This window comes from Puma concolor, chromosome D3, assembly GCF_028749965.1.
Source record: "Puma concolor isolate L17-30 chromosome D3, mPumCon1.1.hap2, whole genome shotgun sequence".
Taxonomy (NCBI): Eukaryota; Metazoa; Chordata; class Mammalia; order Carnivora; family Felidae; genus Puma; species Puma concolor.
The window spans coordinates 30,584,278-30,601,587 of NC_141678.1; the positions used below are offsets into that span (position 1 = coordinate 30,584,278).

At 39.0% G+C, this 17,310-nt stretch overlaps 2 protein-coding genes across 2 annotated transcripts in view; both read right to left on the reverse strand.

The window, feature by feature from the left end:
* LOC147575470 (ankyrin repeat domain-containing protein 26-like) overlaps positions 1–16,991 on the reverse strand; it is a 32,131-nt gene extending 15,140 nt beyond the window's left edge. The window contains exons 1-3 of the mRNA XM_086682852.1: positions 16,956–16,991; positions 13,981–14,881; positions 11,999–12,141 (exon numbers count right to left, since the gene is read on the reverse strand). Coding sequence (XP_086538978.1) covers positions 11,999–12,141; positions 13,981–14,881; positions 16,956–16,991 — 1,080 coding nt within the window. The remainder of the gene's footprint in view (positions 1–11,998; positions 12,142–13,980; positions 14,882–16,955) is intronic.
* A 20-nt stretch (positions 16,992–17,011) lies between these two features.
* The window catches only part of LOC147575472 (ankyrin repeat domain-containing protein 26-like), a 62,430-nt gene continuing 62,131 nt past the window's right edge, over positions 17,012–17,310 (reverse strand). The window contains exon 10 of the mRNA XM_086682384.1: positions 17,012–17,139. Within this exon, the coding sequence (XP_086538510.1) occupies positions 17,129–17,139 (11 nt within the window). The 3' untranslated portion in view covers positions 17,012–17,128. The remainder of the gene's footprint in view (positions 17,140–17,310) is intronic.

Sequence of the window (17,310 nt, forward strand, 5' to 3'; positions counted from 1 at the left end):
TTTTTCTTTTCTTTCTTTCTTTCTTTCTTTCTTTCTTTCTTTCTTTCTTCTTTTTTTGGTATTAGCTCTTCTTTACATGTTAAAATTTACATCTGAAGTCATCTGCTCCTAGACTTGTGTTTGTTGAGAGTTTTTTGATTCCTGATTCAGTTTCCTTGCTGGTTATTGATTTTTTTCAAATTTTCTATTTCTTCTTGTTTAGTTTGGTAAGTTATACATTTCTAGGAATTTATTCATTTCTTCTAAGTTGTCCAATTTGTTGGCATACATTTTTTCATAATATTCTCTCATAAATGTTTGTATCTCTGTGGTGTTGGTTCTTATTTCTACTCTCACATTTGTGGTTTTATTTATTTCGGTCTTTTCTATTTTCTTGTTGATTACTCTGGCTAACGCCTTATCAGTTTTATTAATTTTTACAAAGAACCAGCTCGAGGTTTCATTGATCTGTTCTAGTTTTATCTGTTTTTTGTTTGTCTATCATTCATTTCTGCTTTAATCTCTTTTTTTAATTTTAGTTTGAGAGAGACCACACATGAGTGGGGGAGGGGAAGAGAGAGAGAGAGAGAGAGAGAGGGAGAGAGAGACTCCCAGACAGGTTCCATGCTGCCAGCACAGAGCCTAATACGGGGCTCGATCTCACTACTGTGAGATCATGACCTGAGCCAAAATCGAGAGTCAGACACTTAACCAGTGAAGCCACCCAAGGGCCCCCTGCTCTGATCATTATTACTTGCTTTCTTCTGCTGGCTTCAGGCTTCATTTGTTGTTCTTTTTCTAGCTCCTTTAGGGGTAAAGTTAGGTTGTTTGAAACTTTTCTTGCTTCTTGAAGTAGGCTTATATTGCTTTGTACTTCCCTCTTAGGACTACTTTTGCAGCATCTCAAAGGTTTCAGACCATTGTTTTCTCATTTCCATTTGTATACATGTATTTTTTAAAATTTCTTCTTGTATTTCCTGCTTAACCCATTCCAGTATAGTAGCACGTTATTTAACCTGCATGTATTGTTTTTTAATAATTAAGGCCTGTTTTTTGTTTGTGATCCATTCTTCAGAATATTCCATGTACACTTGAAAACAACGTGTATTCTGTTTTAGGATGGAACGTTCTGAAAAAATCTCTTAAGTCCAATCTGGTCCGCTCTGCCATTCAAAGCCATTGTTTCTTTTTTTTCTTTTTTTTTTAATATATGAAATTTATTGTCACATTGGTTTCCATACAACACCCAGTGCCCATCCCAACAGGTGCCCTCCTCAATACCCATCACCCACCCTCCGCTCCCTCCCACCCCCCATCAGCCCTCAGTTTGTTCTCAGTTTTTTTTTCTAAAATTTTTTTTTATTTCCAACGTTTATTTATTTTTAGGACAGAGAGAGACAGAGCATGAACGGGGGAGGGGCAGAGAGAGAGGGAGACACAGAATCGGAAACAGGCCCCAGGCTCTGAGCCATCAGCCCAGGGCCTGACGCGGGGCTCGAACTCCCGGACCGCGAGATCGTGACCTGGCTGAAGTCGGACGCTTAACCGACTGCGCCACCCAGGCGCCCCTGTTCTCAGTTTTTAAGAGTGTCTTATGCTTTGGCTCTCTCCCACTCTAACCTCTTTTTTTTTTTTTTTTCCTTCCCCTCGCCCATGGGTTCCTGTTAAGTTTCTCAGGATCCACATAACTGTCTTTCTCTGTATGGCTCAAAGCCACTGTTTCTTTGGTGATTTTCTGTTAAGATGTATTTTTTGGTGATTTTTTAAATTAAGATCTATTGATGTAAATGGGGTGTTAAATTGCCCTATTACTGTATTATTATCAATTAGTTCTTTTATGTTGGTTATTGTTTTATGTATTTGAGTGCTCTCATGGTGGGTACATAAATATTTGCAATTGTTACATCTTCCTATTGCATTGTACCCTTTATTATGATATAGTAGCATTCTTTGGCTCTTGCTACAGTCTTTGTTTTTGGTTAAGTTTATTTATTTTGAGAGAGACAGAGTAGGGGAGGGACATAGAAAGGGGGTGAGAAAATTTCAAGCAGCATCCATGCTGTCAGCCTGGAGCCCAACATGGGGCTCAAAGCCACCAGCCATAAGATCATGACCTGAGCCAAGACCTAGTCGGTCGCTCAAATGACTGAGGCACCCAGGTGCCCCACAGTGTTTGTTTTAAGGACTCTTTTTGTCTAACAAAAGTATCGCTACATTTTCTTTTAACGTGATAAATTTTTTCTCCATCCCCTCGTTTTCATTTTTTTTTTAATAAAATTTATTGTCAACTTGGCTAACATACAGCGTGTACAGTGTGCTCTTGGTTTTGGGGGTAGATTCCTGTGGTTCATCACTTATAGACAACACCCAGGGCTCATCCCAACAAGTGCCCTCCTCAATGCCCACCACCCACTTTCCTTTCTCAGCCACCGCCCCCCCCCCCCATCAACCCTCTATTTGTTCTCTGCATTCAAGAGTCTCCTGTGGTTTGCCCGTCTCCTTCTCTGTTTGTAACTATTTTTCCCCTTCCCTTCCCCCACGGTCTTCTGTTAAGTTTCTCAAATTCCACATATGAGCGACAACATATGATATCTGTCTTTCTGTGACTTATTTCATGTAGCATATTATCTTCCAGTTCCATCCACATTGCAACAGATAGCATGATTTCACTCTTTCTCCTTGCCAGGTAGTATTCCAGTGTGTATGTAAATCACATCTCTTTATCCATTCATCAGTTGATGGGCATTTAGGCTCTTTCCACAATTTGGCTATTGTTGAAAGCACTGCTATAGACATTGGAGTACATGTGCCCCTATGAATCAGCACTCCTGTATCCTTTGCATAAATCCCCAGTAGTGCTATTGAGGGGTCATAGGGTAGTTCTATTTTCAATTGTTTTGAGGAACCTCCACACTATTTTCCAGAGCGGCTGCATCAGGTTGCATTACCACCCACAGTGCAAGCATCCCCTCACTTTTAATCTGCAGGTGTCTTTATGTCTAAAATGAGTTTTTTATAGGCAGCATACAGATGGGTCGTGTTTTTTGATCCACCCTGTCACCCTAGGTCTTTTGGTTGGAGTGTTTATTCCATTTATATACAAAGTAATTATTGACAGGTATGTATTTATTGTCATTTTACTACTTGTTTTGCGGTTGTTTCTGGAGATTTTCTCAAATCCTTTATTGTTTTTCTCGCCTTGATGTCTTTCTAATTTGCTTTAATGATATATTTAGATTTCTTTCTCTTTATTCTTTACATGTTTATTAGTGGGTTTTGGTATATGATAAGCATTAATTTGTATATCACCTGCTCTGCGTGTAGCAGTCTATATTAAGTTGATGGTCAATGAAGTTAGAACTCATTTTTTTTCTCCTCCCCATGGTTTAGATAAGCTATTTTATTGTATATCCTGTTTTGGGGCATTCCTTGACTGATTTTTTTTACAGAAATATACATTTTTACTGCTTTTACATTTTCTACCTTTATACTGTCACTTTTGATTTCTCCTTTCCACTCAGAGTCCCCGATAATATTTCTTACAGGCTGATTTAGTAGTCACAAACTCCTTCCATTATTGTTTGTCTGAGAAATTCTTTATCTCTCCTTCTATTATGAATGATAGCCTTACTGGATAGAGTATATTTGGCTGCAGATTTTTCTCATTCAGCACTTTGAATATATCGTGCCTTTTCCTTATGCCTTGCAAAGTTTCTGTTGAAAAATCTCCTGCTAGCCTTGTGGGTTTCTCCTTGGAAGTTAATGACTTGTTTAGCTGCTTTTAAGATTTGTAGCAGTGGGGCGCCTGCGGGCTCAGTTGGTTAAGCATGACTTGATCTTAGCTCAAGTCGTGACTTCGCAGTTCGTGGGTTCAAGCCTCCAGTGGGCTCTGCACAGAGAGTGCTTGGGATCCTCTCTCTCTCTCTCTCTCTCTCTGCCCCTCCCCTGCTTGATTTTCTGTCACAGAAAAATCAAAAGCAAAAACAAAACAAAACAAAAGAACAAAACACTAAAAAAAAAGTTGTTAGCAGTATATTTTGCAAATTTAATTACAACATGTCTTGGGTGTTGGTTTTGATGGAAGTTCTCTGTGTCTCCTGGATCTCGATGTCTGTTTTCTTCTCCACATTAGGGAATTTTTCAGTTATTGTGTCTTCAAATCAATTATCTGTCCCCTTCTCTCTGTCTTCTTCTTCTGGGACTCCTATCATATGAATGTTTTTACATTTGACGGAGTCACCGAGTTCCTTAAGTCTATTCTTGCATTGGATAATTCTTCTTTGTCTTCTTCAGCTTCATTGTTTATCATTACTTTGTCTTCTAGGTCATTAATTTGTTCCTCTGCTTCTCTCAGCTTGCTGTTCATTTTACTGCACTCTTCGTCTCTGATCCTTGAACTCTTTTATGTCTGTGGTAAGGGTGTCGCTGATGTCTTCCATTCTTTTCTCAAGTCCACTGAATATCCTTATGATCATGGTTTTAAATTCTCCATTAAGCGTGTTATTTACATCTGTCCCATTTCGGTCTCTGGCCATGGCCTTATCCTGTTCTTTCATTTGGGATAAATGCCTCTGTGTTTTGACTTTGTCTAGGTATCTGCCAGCTTCTGTGTGTTAGAGAAGCCAGTTAACTATGTCACCTGCTCCCAAAGTAATGGACGTAGGAAAAAGACGTCATGTAATGCCTAGGGTCTAGCACTTCAGGGAGTGTCACCAGTGTGTGCTGCATGTGTCCTGCTGTTGTGTTCTGGCTATGCTATCCTTCAGGCCAGTCGTCTGCAGAGGCTCTCCTTGCCTGGTCTGGTGTGTGTTTGGTCCCTGGCCTGAATGTAGCGAGTTTTAACTAGGAAACTCTCTGGTTGGGAGATGTGGTGTGGGCAAGCGTTTGTCCTGGTCTTCTGGGGGAGGGGTCTGCTGTGCTGGAACTCAAGCAAGAGTGATTGAGAAGGGTAGTTCCACCAGAGTGCAAGGCGGTGGTGCTTGGTGTAAGCAAGTTAGGTAGCCAGTGTTACCAATGCACTGCTTCCTGCAGGTGGCTTTATGTTGGTGGTGAGGGGCAGGAGAAGGAGATGGTGGCAGCCAGTGGCTTTGTTCCTACACACAGGTCTCTCTGAACTTTGCCTCTGAGGGACGTGCTCTGAGACGAGCAAATAATCTCCCCACTGTGTGCCCCAGGCACTCTTCAGATCACTGTATCCATGCTGTATGCTCCCACGTTGTTTGCCTGCCCTCTGTCCAAGAGCAGTGCAGTACCTCAGGGCTGCAACCCAGCTAAACCGGATGCCCTTTAAAACTCCAGACTTTAAGCACTACTGGTTGCAAGAACTCACGCAATGCAGCCCCTCTTGTTTTCCAAGCCAGTGGGTATGGGGAAATGTTCTCTTTGTGCGTTCCCCTGTGCGTTCCTCTCTCTCACCCTTATCCACAACCTCGACTCCCTCCCCTCTGCAGCAGCCAGGATCTGTTTCTCTTCTAGACGACATTTCTGCATCAAGGACCTTCTTTGATGTGGCCTCTTCTCTCCCTTTTGTTGTGGAGTTTGTTCTGTCAGTCTTCAGGTCGATTTCTGGGGTATTCAGGGTGAGCTGATTGTTATCTAGTTGTATTTGTGGGATGAGGCAAGCCTAGAGTCCTCCTACTCCTCTGCCATCTTCCTGTGTCTAAGATAGTTTCCTACGATTCCCTTCAATTATAACAATTCTTACAAGTAGGCAGGAATGCCTCTTTAGAATTTCCCCTCAAGTTAAGGTAGAAGCACAGAGACATATGATTTGAAGCACAAAAGTTGAGAAACCAGAAAGAGTCAATCTGATAACCAAAATTGGGCCTTTGATCTGATTTCAATTAAAGGAAATATGCAGCTTTGAGTATTTTTTAATCCATTGAATACTCAATCTTCATTCTCCTTCCCTCAGTGAGGAAATAAAGAGAATGTTATGAAATCATTGTTCATCTTCTCAGTAGCACAACAAATGTACTGTCCTTTAGCACGACTTCAATTAACTGCACATTCTCCTTTACCTTACTCCAACCTTGTTTGTGGGGGAAGGTAAGACCATTTCGTCTTTGTGTTGTCCCACAATGCTTCTCCATATCATCCAAGTTGGCTTCAAAAATTTTTTGTCATTCAAATTACCAATCTACTACTTGTCTCTGATAAATCAACTTAATACTACCTCACTTTGTACAGCTGTATTATTTGAATGATGTAATGTTTATTACATTAATTATACGCTGAGCTATAACGCATAGCTATGCATATCTTTCTATTTAAGTGAAAGAAAGCGATACAGGCTACTGTGTTTTCCAAGAATGTAGGATCTGTGCCAAGAACAGGATTAACACCAGTGTTACACACAAGAACCAGGTCAGAAGAGGATCTCATTGTGAATTGCAAGATGATGGATTAGCAAGATTGCTTAACAGGAAAGAGGAATACCCCAGAGTTAATCTTTTCCTTCCTAGATGGTGAAAAGTATGGGTGAGTCTATGCATTATAATGAGAGAATAAAATATAATGAAGTAAACGGTAGACTGAGTCAAGACATCCTATGGCCAAGATTTGATGGGAATGAAAGTGGGCAGCACTGACTGAGAGACTAAAATTTGCACAGGCGGGGAACATGGGTGGCTCAGTCAGTTGAGCCTCAACCTCTCAGGTCATGGGATCAAGACCCCTGTCAGCCTCCACACTAAGTGTGAAGCCTGCTAAAACTTCTCTCTCTTCTCTCTCTCTCTCTCTCTTTCTCTCCCACACACACACACCCACATCCTGCTTGTGTATGCTCTAAAAAAAAATAAAATAAATTAAATTAAAGTATAAATAAATAAATAAATAAAGTCTGAACACACTAAAGAAAGAGCATTTTATCTTTTTGAGCCTGACTTCACATCGAGTCATGGAGTCAGCAAGGCATAGGCTGGCGAAAGGGTCCTTCAGGAAGCAAAAATCTCTATAGGAGCAAAGTTAAGTTGTACTACATTGACATTTTATTATTACATAAGTGACTGGTAATTTGCAAGATAACTAGGAAAAAGTTTTCATAAAATTTGATACAGTACTGGCATAAGGACAGACATATAGGTCAATGTATTAACATTGAGAATCTAAAAATAAACTCTCACATTATAGTGAACTGATTTTACACAAGGGTGCCAGACAATTAAATGGAATGAGAATAGTCTTTGTAACAAACGGTACTGGGACAAATGGATAGCCACATGCAAAGTAATAAAATCAGACCTCTACCCCATAGCATATATAAAAAATTAACTTGAAATCTAAGAGCTAAAATGATAAACCTCTTAGACAAAAGCTGACGTGTATATGTTTGTGACTGGATTTGGCAATGATTTCTTAGACATGACACCAAAAGACAAAAGCAGATTAAGTTTACTTCATCAAAATTAAAAACTTCTATGCTTCGGGGCGCCTGGGTGGCACAGTCGGTTAAGCGTCCGACTTCAGCCAGGTCACGATCTCGCGGTCCGTGAGTTCGAGCCCCGCGTCGGGCTCTGGGCTGATGGCTCAGAGTCTGGAGCCTGTTTCCGATTCTGTGTCTCCCTCTCTCTCTGCCCCTCCTCCGTTCATGCTCTGTCTCTCTCTGTCCCAAAAATAAATAAACGTTGAAAAAAAAATTAAAAAAAAAAAACAAAAAACTTCTATGCTTCAAATATCACCATCAAGAACATGAAAAGGCAAGTGACTAAATAGGAGAAAATACCTGAAAATCCCATGTCTGCTAAGGGATTTGTATGTGGGCTATTTAAGTAACTCTTCCAATAATGAAAAGACAATCCAATATAAGAACGGACAAAAGAATGGATTAGTTCTTTAAAGACGACATAGAAATGGATAATAATCACGTTCAAAGGGACATGTTCGGGGTGCCTGGGTGGCTCAGTCAGTTAAGCTTCTGACTTGGGCTCAGGTCATGATCTCACTGTTCGTGGGTTCGAGCCCCACATAGGGCTCTGTGCTGACAGCTCGGAACCTGGAGCCTGTTTCCGATTCTGTGTCTCCCTCTCTCTCCGCCCCTCCCCCGTTCATGCTCTGTCTCTCTCTGTCCCAAAAATAAATAAAAACGTTGAAAAAAAAAGAAAGAAACAGAAAAAAAATAATTTTAACTACTGAAAATCTAGTAGAACACCATCACCCTTTTCTGTAACTAAACTTTTTTTTTTTTTTACTTGACTTGACTTGAGAGAGAGACAGAGAGAGAGCATGCAGAAGTGGGGAAGAGAGGCAGAGGGAGAGACAGAGAAAATGGTAAGCAGGCTGCAAGCTCAGGGTAAAGCCTGATGTGGGGCTCCGTCTCATGACCGGTCTCATGACCGGTCTCATGATGTGGGGTTTGGGATCATGACCTGAGTGGAAATTAAGAGTCAGGACGCTCAAACAACTAAGCCGCCCAAGTGCCACTGTAACTAAAATCTTTTTGGAGCCAGCCACACTCTCCTCTACATGCTGATTGATGGCTACTTTGAGGTCATAACAGGAGAGTTGAGCTGCTACAACAGAGACTATGGCCAACAAAACAAAATGTTTCTATACTCTGACAGAATAGCTTACCAACCTTAATCTCCTACAAAACATAACATTGTTAATGTTTTTAAATTATATATGATCAGATAAACGTACAAATGTATCTATTGGTCAAATGGAGGAAATATAGGAATTTACCTTATGGTAAACATTTCTATTTTCATATTCCAAGCACCACATCAACTATGATTTTACATATTCACATAGGCGAATGACGTTGCTATTCTCAGGATTATAAAACTGAACATGCTGTTTTCAGTGACAACAAGATATTTCATGGAAGAATGTGAGAAGCAATATCCTAGTAGGGGCCAGAATGCCTGGGTCTGAATTCCCAGTTCTGCTCGTTATGAGCTGTATGACCTTGAGCACACTACCTAAAACTTCCATGTCTCAGTCTCTGCATCTGTAAAATGAAGGTAATAATAGCACCTACTGGGACACCTGAGTGGCTCAGTCGGTTCAGTGTCTGGCTCTTGATGTCAGCTCAGGACATGATCTCAGGGTCATGTAATTGAGCCCCACATCGAGCTCTGCATGGACAGAGAGGAGCTTGCTTGGGATTCTCTCTCCCTCCTTCTCTCTCTCTCTCTCTCCCCTTTTCTCTCTCTCCCTACATGCCCTTCCCCACAATCTCTCTCTCTCTCTCTCTCTCTCAAAATAAAGGTCCTTAAAAAAGTTATCTCAAAATAAATAAATAGTATCTACCCCACTGGGATGTTGGGAAGATTAAATTAGGAAATAAGAGATGAACAACTTAGAAGGGTACGTGGCACATAGCTCTAAGCGTCTGCATTTAGCATGATTACTGTTGCTGTATTTTGCATTCCAATACAATGTGATAGTTTAGGCTGGTGGCCTGCCAATACAAGTGTTCCCCTATACAAATTATACTGAAGTTATTCTTCATTCCACCACAAGTGGCAGCAAATGGGGAGCATGAGGCCCAGAATCTCTCCTCAGTACTTCACACAACTTTCGCCAATGCCACTAGCCAACAGTACTTTTTCCATTTATAATCCTTTTAACTTACTTCCTCTCTATACCACTCAGTGGACAATGCTCACAGACCAAGGTACAAAGAGCACCTCCTTGACTGAGTAGTAGATCCTTTACATGACCATCAGAGGCAAGGGAAAGCCACTGACATGGAAATAATCGAGTCTTGCTAAACTAAAGTTCCTCAATCATTTCACGTCCATACTGTTTACGTTAGGCTGCTTTAACATGTACTCTGATGAAGAGATTAAGGCTTTGTGGTAAAAGCATATCAGAAAAGCTGTCCCCAGATCTTTGCAGTTGGTAAAGTGTTATAAATCTGTAAATCCCAGTTCTGGCTGTGTAAAGAAGAAAGACAAATTTAGAGAGCTTTTTCATAGTGAGAGGTAAAAAAAACCAAACATTTGATTGAACATTTCTCCTCTATTTGATTAAGTGCTTTCATTAATAGTTTTATTTATATAAGTGTGTGTGTGTATAGATATACACACATTTTTTTAACATTTATTTTTTGATAGAGAGCACGAGTCTGAGTGACGCAGAACGTGAGGGACACAACGGATCCAACACAGGCTCTGCTGACAGCAGAGAGTCCGATGCAGGGCTCAGTCTCAAGAACGTGGAGATCATGACCTGAACCAAAGGCAGACTCTGATAAGACTGGAGACAGCCAGGCACCCCTCAATTTTGTATTTCATTTCTTAGCATACATTTAGAATAAAAGCTTTGTTATACCAATGTTTCCAAGAAGAATTTATTGATACGGCATAAAGCACTTAATTTTATCAGAAAAACTGTTAAGTTAAAATATTTTCAATTTATACAAGGATAAGTACCACACGTATCAAATATTATTATCCCTTAAATTTATACTTAGGAAGGCGAAATTACCTGTCATTAAAAAAATAAAAACAACGTCAAATAAAGAACTACATTGTTCTGCGCAGGCTAGATGACAAGTGTCAAGAGAGTTAAGGCTAATGGGAGTTACAACAGTCAGAGGAAGTTCATAGGAAAGGAGACTGTGAGACAAGTCTGAATAACATAGGTTTAGGCAAGAGGAACAGAAACTAAAAAGACAGCATGAGTAACGGCGAAGAGATGGTAAAATCAACCCAATTAACTCGGAGGATAAAATCTGATGGCAGAGACATTAAAAACAGGTGTCCACACAAGAACTACATGAATGTTCATAAGCAGCAGTACTAACAGGCAAAAAGTGGACACAACCCAAAGGTCCATCAACTGATGAATGAACAAGGGCCTTAGCCGACAATGGAGTACTGTTTGACAATAAAAAGAAATGAAGCACTGATATAAGCTGTAACCAACACAGATGAACCCGGAAAACATTAAGTGAAGCTAGCTAGTCCCAAGGGACCACATGTTGTGTGACTCCATTTATATGAAATATTCGCAAGAGGCAACTCCAGTGAGAGACCAAGTAGTAGACTGGTGGTTGCCTGAGGCTGGGGGCAACGGGTACGGGTTTCCTTTCAGGGTCAGGAAAGCATTCTACTTGATGGCAGCGATGGTTGCACGAGCGTACACAGAGACAGTGAACTGTCAAATGGGTGTCAAATGGGTGACTTTTATGGGATGTGTATTGTACCTCAAAAAGGCTTAAAAAAAAAAACCCAATGGCAGGACACAGATAATGTTCTCAATTCTCGCTTTTGGGCGTACATACTATACATGATCTGAATATTTCAGATCATGTGCTTTGACAACATGTCTAAAAGGCAGAGAAAATGAAGGAAATGCCTAAGTTCAAGTGGTTTGTTAAGTGATCTTTCTGTACAAGTCATCCTGAAATCAAGACAGATTCTTCCCGAAAGTGAAGATGAGAACTAAGACAATTATCTGAAACATTCCATTAAACATTATCTGCTGATTGTATCCAGCTTGCCTCATCGTGGTAATAGAGATATCATTAAAAAACATTGTTTAGCAGGGGACAAAAGTCTCTTGGGGCACCTGGGTGGCTACGTCAGTTAAGCGTCCAATTCTTGCTTTCAGCTCAGGTCATGATCTCACGGTTCATGAGACTGAGCCCACGTTGGCTCTACACTGACAGCATGGAGGCTGCTTGCGATTCTCCCTCTCTCCTCTCTCTGCCCCTCCCCTGTTAACATGCACGCACACACTCTCTCTTGCTCTTTCTCTCTCAAAATAAATAAATCAACTGTAAAATAAGTTTTACATTAAGAAAGAAAAAAGTTTCTCAATTTCTGTGAGGAAGGAGACAAAAGCCTCAACTTTCCTAACTATTACAAGAAAAAAACGTATAACGCAAACAGTAGAATGAAAGTCAGAGTTTACGAAATAAATGTATTGTAAAGATACTAAAATCATAATCAATTAATTATAATGAAAATACAAAAGAAAGCGGTCCATGGAAGTTCGTATCCTAAAACACCTTATATTATTTAACCAGCTGTAAGTTAACTGTTGACAGGTTACATTTACTACATACTTGACTTCTGATTCGACCTAATTTCTTCTTGAGATCCCGTGTCTCATCTTCCAGACGAAGATGTGATATAACCTCCGGGGAAGCGTGTGACATAGACTGTTTCTTCAGAGTATCAGCCAGTTTTTGTTGAAGTTCTCTCACAACTACCTAATAAGACATTTCTGTTACTGATTTTCTAAATCATCTTATTATTTAATTATGTTAATAATAGACAACTCTAGCATGCGTACTTTGAGAAATATCACCACATACATCAATTCACCTTCTTTTATTTTTTTTAATTTTTTTTATCGTTTATTTATTCTTGAGACAGAGAGAGACAGTGCATGAACAGGGGAGGGGCAGAGAGAGAGGGAGACACCGAATCTGAAACAGGCTCCAGGCTCTGAGCCGTCAGCACAGAGCCCGACGCGGGGCTCAAAATCACGGACCGTGAAATCATGGCCTGAGCCGAAGTCGGACGCCTAGCAACCAAGCCACCCAGGCGCCCCAATTCACCTTCTTTTAGCAACACATACACATTCTTGTTCACTGAATTCAGTTAAAGAACAAAAGGTGTTATCTCCCTGCCTAGTCAGGATGATGTCACTTAGATGAATTCAGCCTCACTATCCATTCTCCACTGGTGAATTTGCAAAGCTTCATAACCTACAGAAGTCTCAAAAAGAAACGGGGACATAGTGGGCACAGCAGTCACAAATTCTATATTATGAAAGGTTTTCTCTCTTTTTTTATTGCAGGCTTAAGTTACCGTCAGAATTCCTCACATATCCACTCCTCTGCTCTTATCCTTCTAATAGACTCCTATCTCGGAGTAAAGTAAAGTCATTCCAATGGCCCCTGCTTCCACCCCCCTCCCCTGACCTCAGCTCCTACAGCTCTCTCCCCTACTCACTCCATTCCTGCTAAACAAGAATCCTGCAACCCCTCCTTGGTCTGAAAATGGAGATCCAATGCCAAATTAATAAATCACAGAGAGATACAATTCTCTTTGTACTGGACAAACTTACGCCCACATGACAGTAACTGAGCTTCGAAATGAGCAAATTATTTGTAAAAATATTTAAAATAAGTTATAAACAGCAGTGGGAAGATTACTCAAACATGGCTTTCCTGACACTCACCACAGTTGTCCCAAATTATGATGTAGTGTAAAGTAGATACCTTTAAAGAATTAAGAGGTTGTAGGAACACATGATTTGAGACTGAAAATTGAAATTTATGTGAATAAAAATAAAATCATACCAACTGAAAATGTATAAAAAGCTACCAAAGGAAAAGTACTACCAGAAAGAGCACCTATACTTCATTTCATCTGGGAAATCTGAAGTGACTGTCCAGTTAACTCAATTAATTGGATCTAAGTTTCAAAATACTCATTTTACCTTTGAGCATTTTCATTTACCAGCTCACCACAGTAATAAAATGCGGTGGCAAAGATTACAATTATTATTGTAGGGGGGGCCTGGGTGGCTTTCTCGGTTAAGCAAGCAACTCTTGATTTCGGCTCAGGTCATGAATCTCACAGCTCCTGACTTTGAGAGTCCTGTGTCGGGCTCCACTCTGGCAGTGCAGAGCCTCCTTGGCATTCTCTCTCTCTCTGCCCTTCCCCAGCTCATGTTCTCTCTCCGACTCTCTCTCAAAAGAAACTTAAAAAAAATATTATTATGGCAGTATAAGACTATCATCTAGTAACAGTTTATAACTTAACCTCTTAAAGTTTCATAGGTGACATAGTACCTGTACTCAAATCAAAACACCTCTCAGGTCTAATTTTTATTTGCTGCATACGAGTTATGCTTTTTGTTGATTTATAGTCTTTTTTTTTTTTAATATTCAACTAGATTCACAAGTCAGCCATAATCAAATATTACCTGAGTTTTCTTTCTGGAAATCTGAAAAATTGTTATCTTTCTGGATACTTACTTCTAATTTTCCTTTCTCATTTTTATACTTATACATTCTTTCTTTTAAATGTTTACATTCATCGATTAACTCTTTATTTCTTTCTCCCAGCATAAGACCTTGTTCTCCACGTTTAGCTTTAAGGTATTTTTGGATATTCTGAAACTGGTCTTGCATATTAATCACTAGCTTTTCTTCACTGTCAGCTTGGTTGTGAGCAGCATCTAGTTGCTGTCTAAGCAACATATTTTCACTTTGTAGTTGAGATAACCTTTCCTCGAAGGATTCCTGCTTTGCAATGTATTTATTCACTTTACTTTGTTCCTTCTGATACATGTGTTCAATTTCCATCTTCTGGCATTGTGTTTGGCTTAGGTCCCTTTGTACACATTCTAAAACTAAAGTCTTTTCTCTGAGAGCATCTTTTGTGTGATGGAGCTCAATTTCCAGGGCGTTGAATTTACTTTCATCTTGAGAAAGTTGCCGAGAAAGAACTTCATTGTTATCTTGTAGTTTAGATACATCAAAATTCATCTGGTCCTGTAAGTGACCATCTTCATCTCTTGCTCTCTGGAAAGCAACTTCTAGGTCTCTTCTTGATGTCTGACTCTGATCATGATTGTGTACAGCAGTAGCCAGTCTAGCACGGTATGATTCAACTTCTGCTTCCAGGCTCTCTTTCTTTTGTTTTTCATTCTCCAGTTTAGACTTTAGCATCGTAATCTCAGCAGTCAGAACATTAAGCTGTCCACTATATCGGAATATTGTTTTTGATAATGTTTCCTCATTCTGCTTTATGGTCTTTTGAAGATTGTCATTCTTTTCCTTTACACTTTCAATGTCTTCACAATATTTTGTTTCCTTTCTCTGGTTCTGATTTTTTATGGTGTCTCTTTCCAGTCTTAGCATGGCGATTTCATCCTGCAACATGTGGTTTTTATGCAACAGATCTTGTATTTTCTCACGACTATCAGAAAGCTAAGTAAAACAAAGGACATTTTCAGATCGCATTCAATAAAATGACATTATCATGCTTTTCTTTGAAATTAAAGCACAATCTATGTTTAAACAACGAAAAGGTTACAGGAGGTGCCAGGGTGGCTCAGTTGGTTAAGTGTCTGACTCTTGATTTTGACTCAGGGAATGATCTCACATTCTGTGGGTTCAAGCCCCACATCAGGCTCTGTGCTGACAGTCAGGAGCCTGCTCAGGATTCTCGCTCTCCCTCTCCCTGCCCCTCCTCTGCTTGCGTTCTCTCTCTCTCTCTAATGAATAAAGAAACATAGAAAGAAGAAAGAAAGAAAGAAAGAAAGAAAGAAAGAAAGAAAGAAAGATTACAGTAAGTGAATATCCAACTGGAAAAAAATGAAGCTGGCTCCAAATCTCAAATTTTATACAAGCATAAGTTCCCAAAAGTTCAGAACTTTAACTGAAGATAATGAAGGCATGAAAGTAAAAAAGAATTCGTGAGAAGTTTTCAGAATCTCAGAATTGGAAAAGCCTTTCTCTGATTTACAACAAACCAGAAGGCCTGAAATAAAAGATTAATAACTCTGACTACACTTAAAAATTGAGTTTACAGTAGATATCAAAAACACAGCTACCCCACAGTAAAATCGTCAGCTCTGTATCTACTTGGACAGTTTAAATTTCCTAAAATGCTTTTCTTTCCGAGAATATTTCATAGATATCTACTTTGCTAACATTTCTATAGTCAGTTATAAGAATAGATCTATTGATAACTAAGAAATCTAGGCAATGTATTATAATATAAACACTTCTCCATATATCAAAGAACTCATTTGGTTATCACAATTCTAGAATGGAGACATTAAAACGGTGAGCTGCAGGACTCTCCCCAGGTCTTCTCACTCCACAACTAGTGCTCTTGCACCAACCACTGCTACTTCTCTAGTGTAAATACACAAATATGAAAGAAGTCTTGGATTTCAAACTGCTGACAGGAAATAAGGTGAAATTTATACATCTCTTAGAAAATCATGAAATTACTGCTGCAATACCTTGTATTTCCTCTTCATGTTGAAAATAGTAATAAATATAAAAGAGGGGAAAGACACTCCACTATTTTATTAGGAATAAAATACCTATCAATAAATTGTCATTAAGTGTATACCGTAGCATACCACTGTTTTCAAAAGTTCCTTGTAATGAAAGAGGATGCTACTTGAAGCAAACTGTTACTTTTCTCAAAAGTAGGAGACTTGATACCGAAAATATGATCTGGGAACTGGCTATACTTGTCCTCCTGTCCATTAGCAGAAGTGTTCAACTGATCTATTAATATATCAAGGCAGTGAAGTAACTGTTCAAAACCAAAACACATGTTGCTAGTAGCAATAGTTTTGAGATTAGGGAAAGCTCATCGATTCCTACAGAAAGTAATACAAGCCTCTCCTTTGGATGAGGACATTATGAATGTCACTAGTTGTTGCAGACAAATGCATTTAATCAAGAATATTATTTTATCCAATGAAACAAAAATGCCACCGTCCCCCATGCCCCTCCCCAAAAATATATGTGCTCTTAAAACCCTCTATAGTTTCCGTGATGTACAGTGTTGGGTTTTTAAAATTTATATATACAGACATGGAGAAGAAGTAAAAATAATTAAAAAATAGAATGTATACAAATACATACACACATGTACTTCAAAATAACTAAAGAAGATATTTCAGAATTCGTTTTCTTATGAGCCATTTCTAGCACCTTTTGCTTGTAAAAGTGATTGTTTACACTTCCATCTTGTAATACTCTGGCCTTCTGTTCTGGAGAAAGTTGCCATTGTCACTGCACTTTTCTACAACCTGGAGATACATTTCATCACGATTTTGGTCTCATACCGTTAAAAAAAAAATTTAAAAGCTGAAGAGGAAAGCTTTAAACAAATGTTCCAAGGAACATGATCCCATGTTTTAATTTATTTTAAACCTAAATAATATATATTGAATCAAAGGGATACCATAAAATATATGTATAATACACTATATAGTATTGATGGAAATATACAATTTTTTCTCAAAAAGTAATTTACCTGATTCAAATTATCTTTTGCGGCCTTCAATTCCATGTTTTGTGTTCTAAGAGCGAGTTCAAATTCTTGTTTTGTTTCAACTTCTTTCTGATATTGGTCTTCTATTCTTCTTAACTTCTCCCTAATTTTTTCATACAACATATCAGCATTTCTTCTTTTTTCTTCCTCTTGTTTTAAAGTAAATCTGCAATTTAATGTGCTTATTTTAAAATTTGTTTTGTTAGAAATAAAAAGTTCCTCTTATGATCTGGTTCCACATATGTTGGCTTACTGTCCAAATGAAATTTCTATGTTCTCAAGTTTTTTGTTTTTTGTTTTTCTTTCTAGGGCTCATGTTTTTAATTTGTCACTTCAA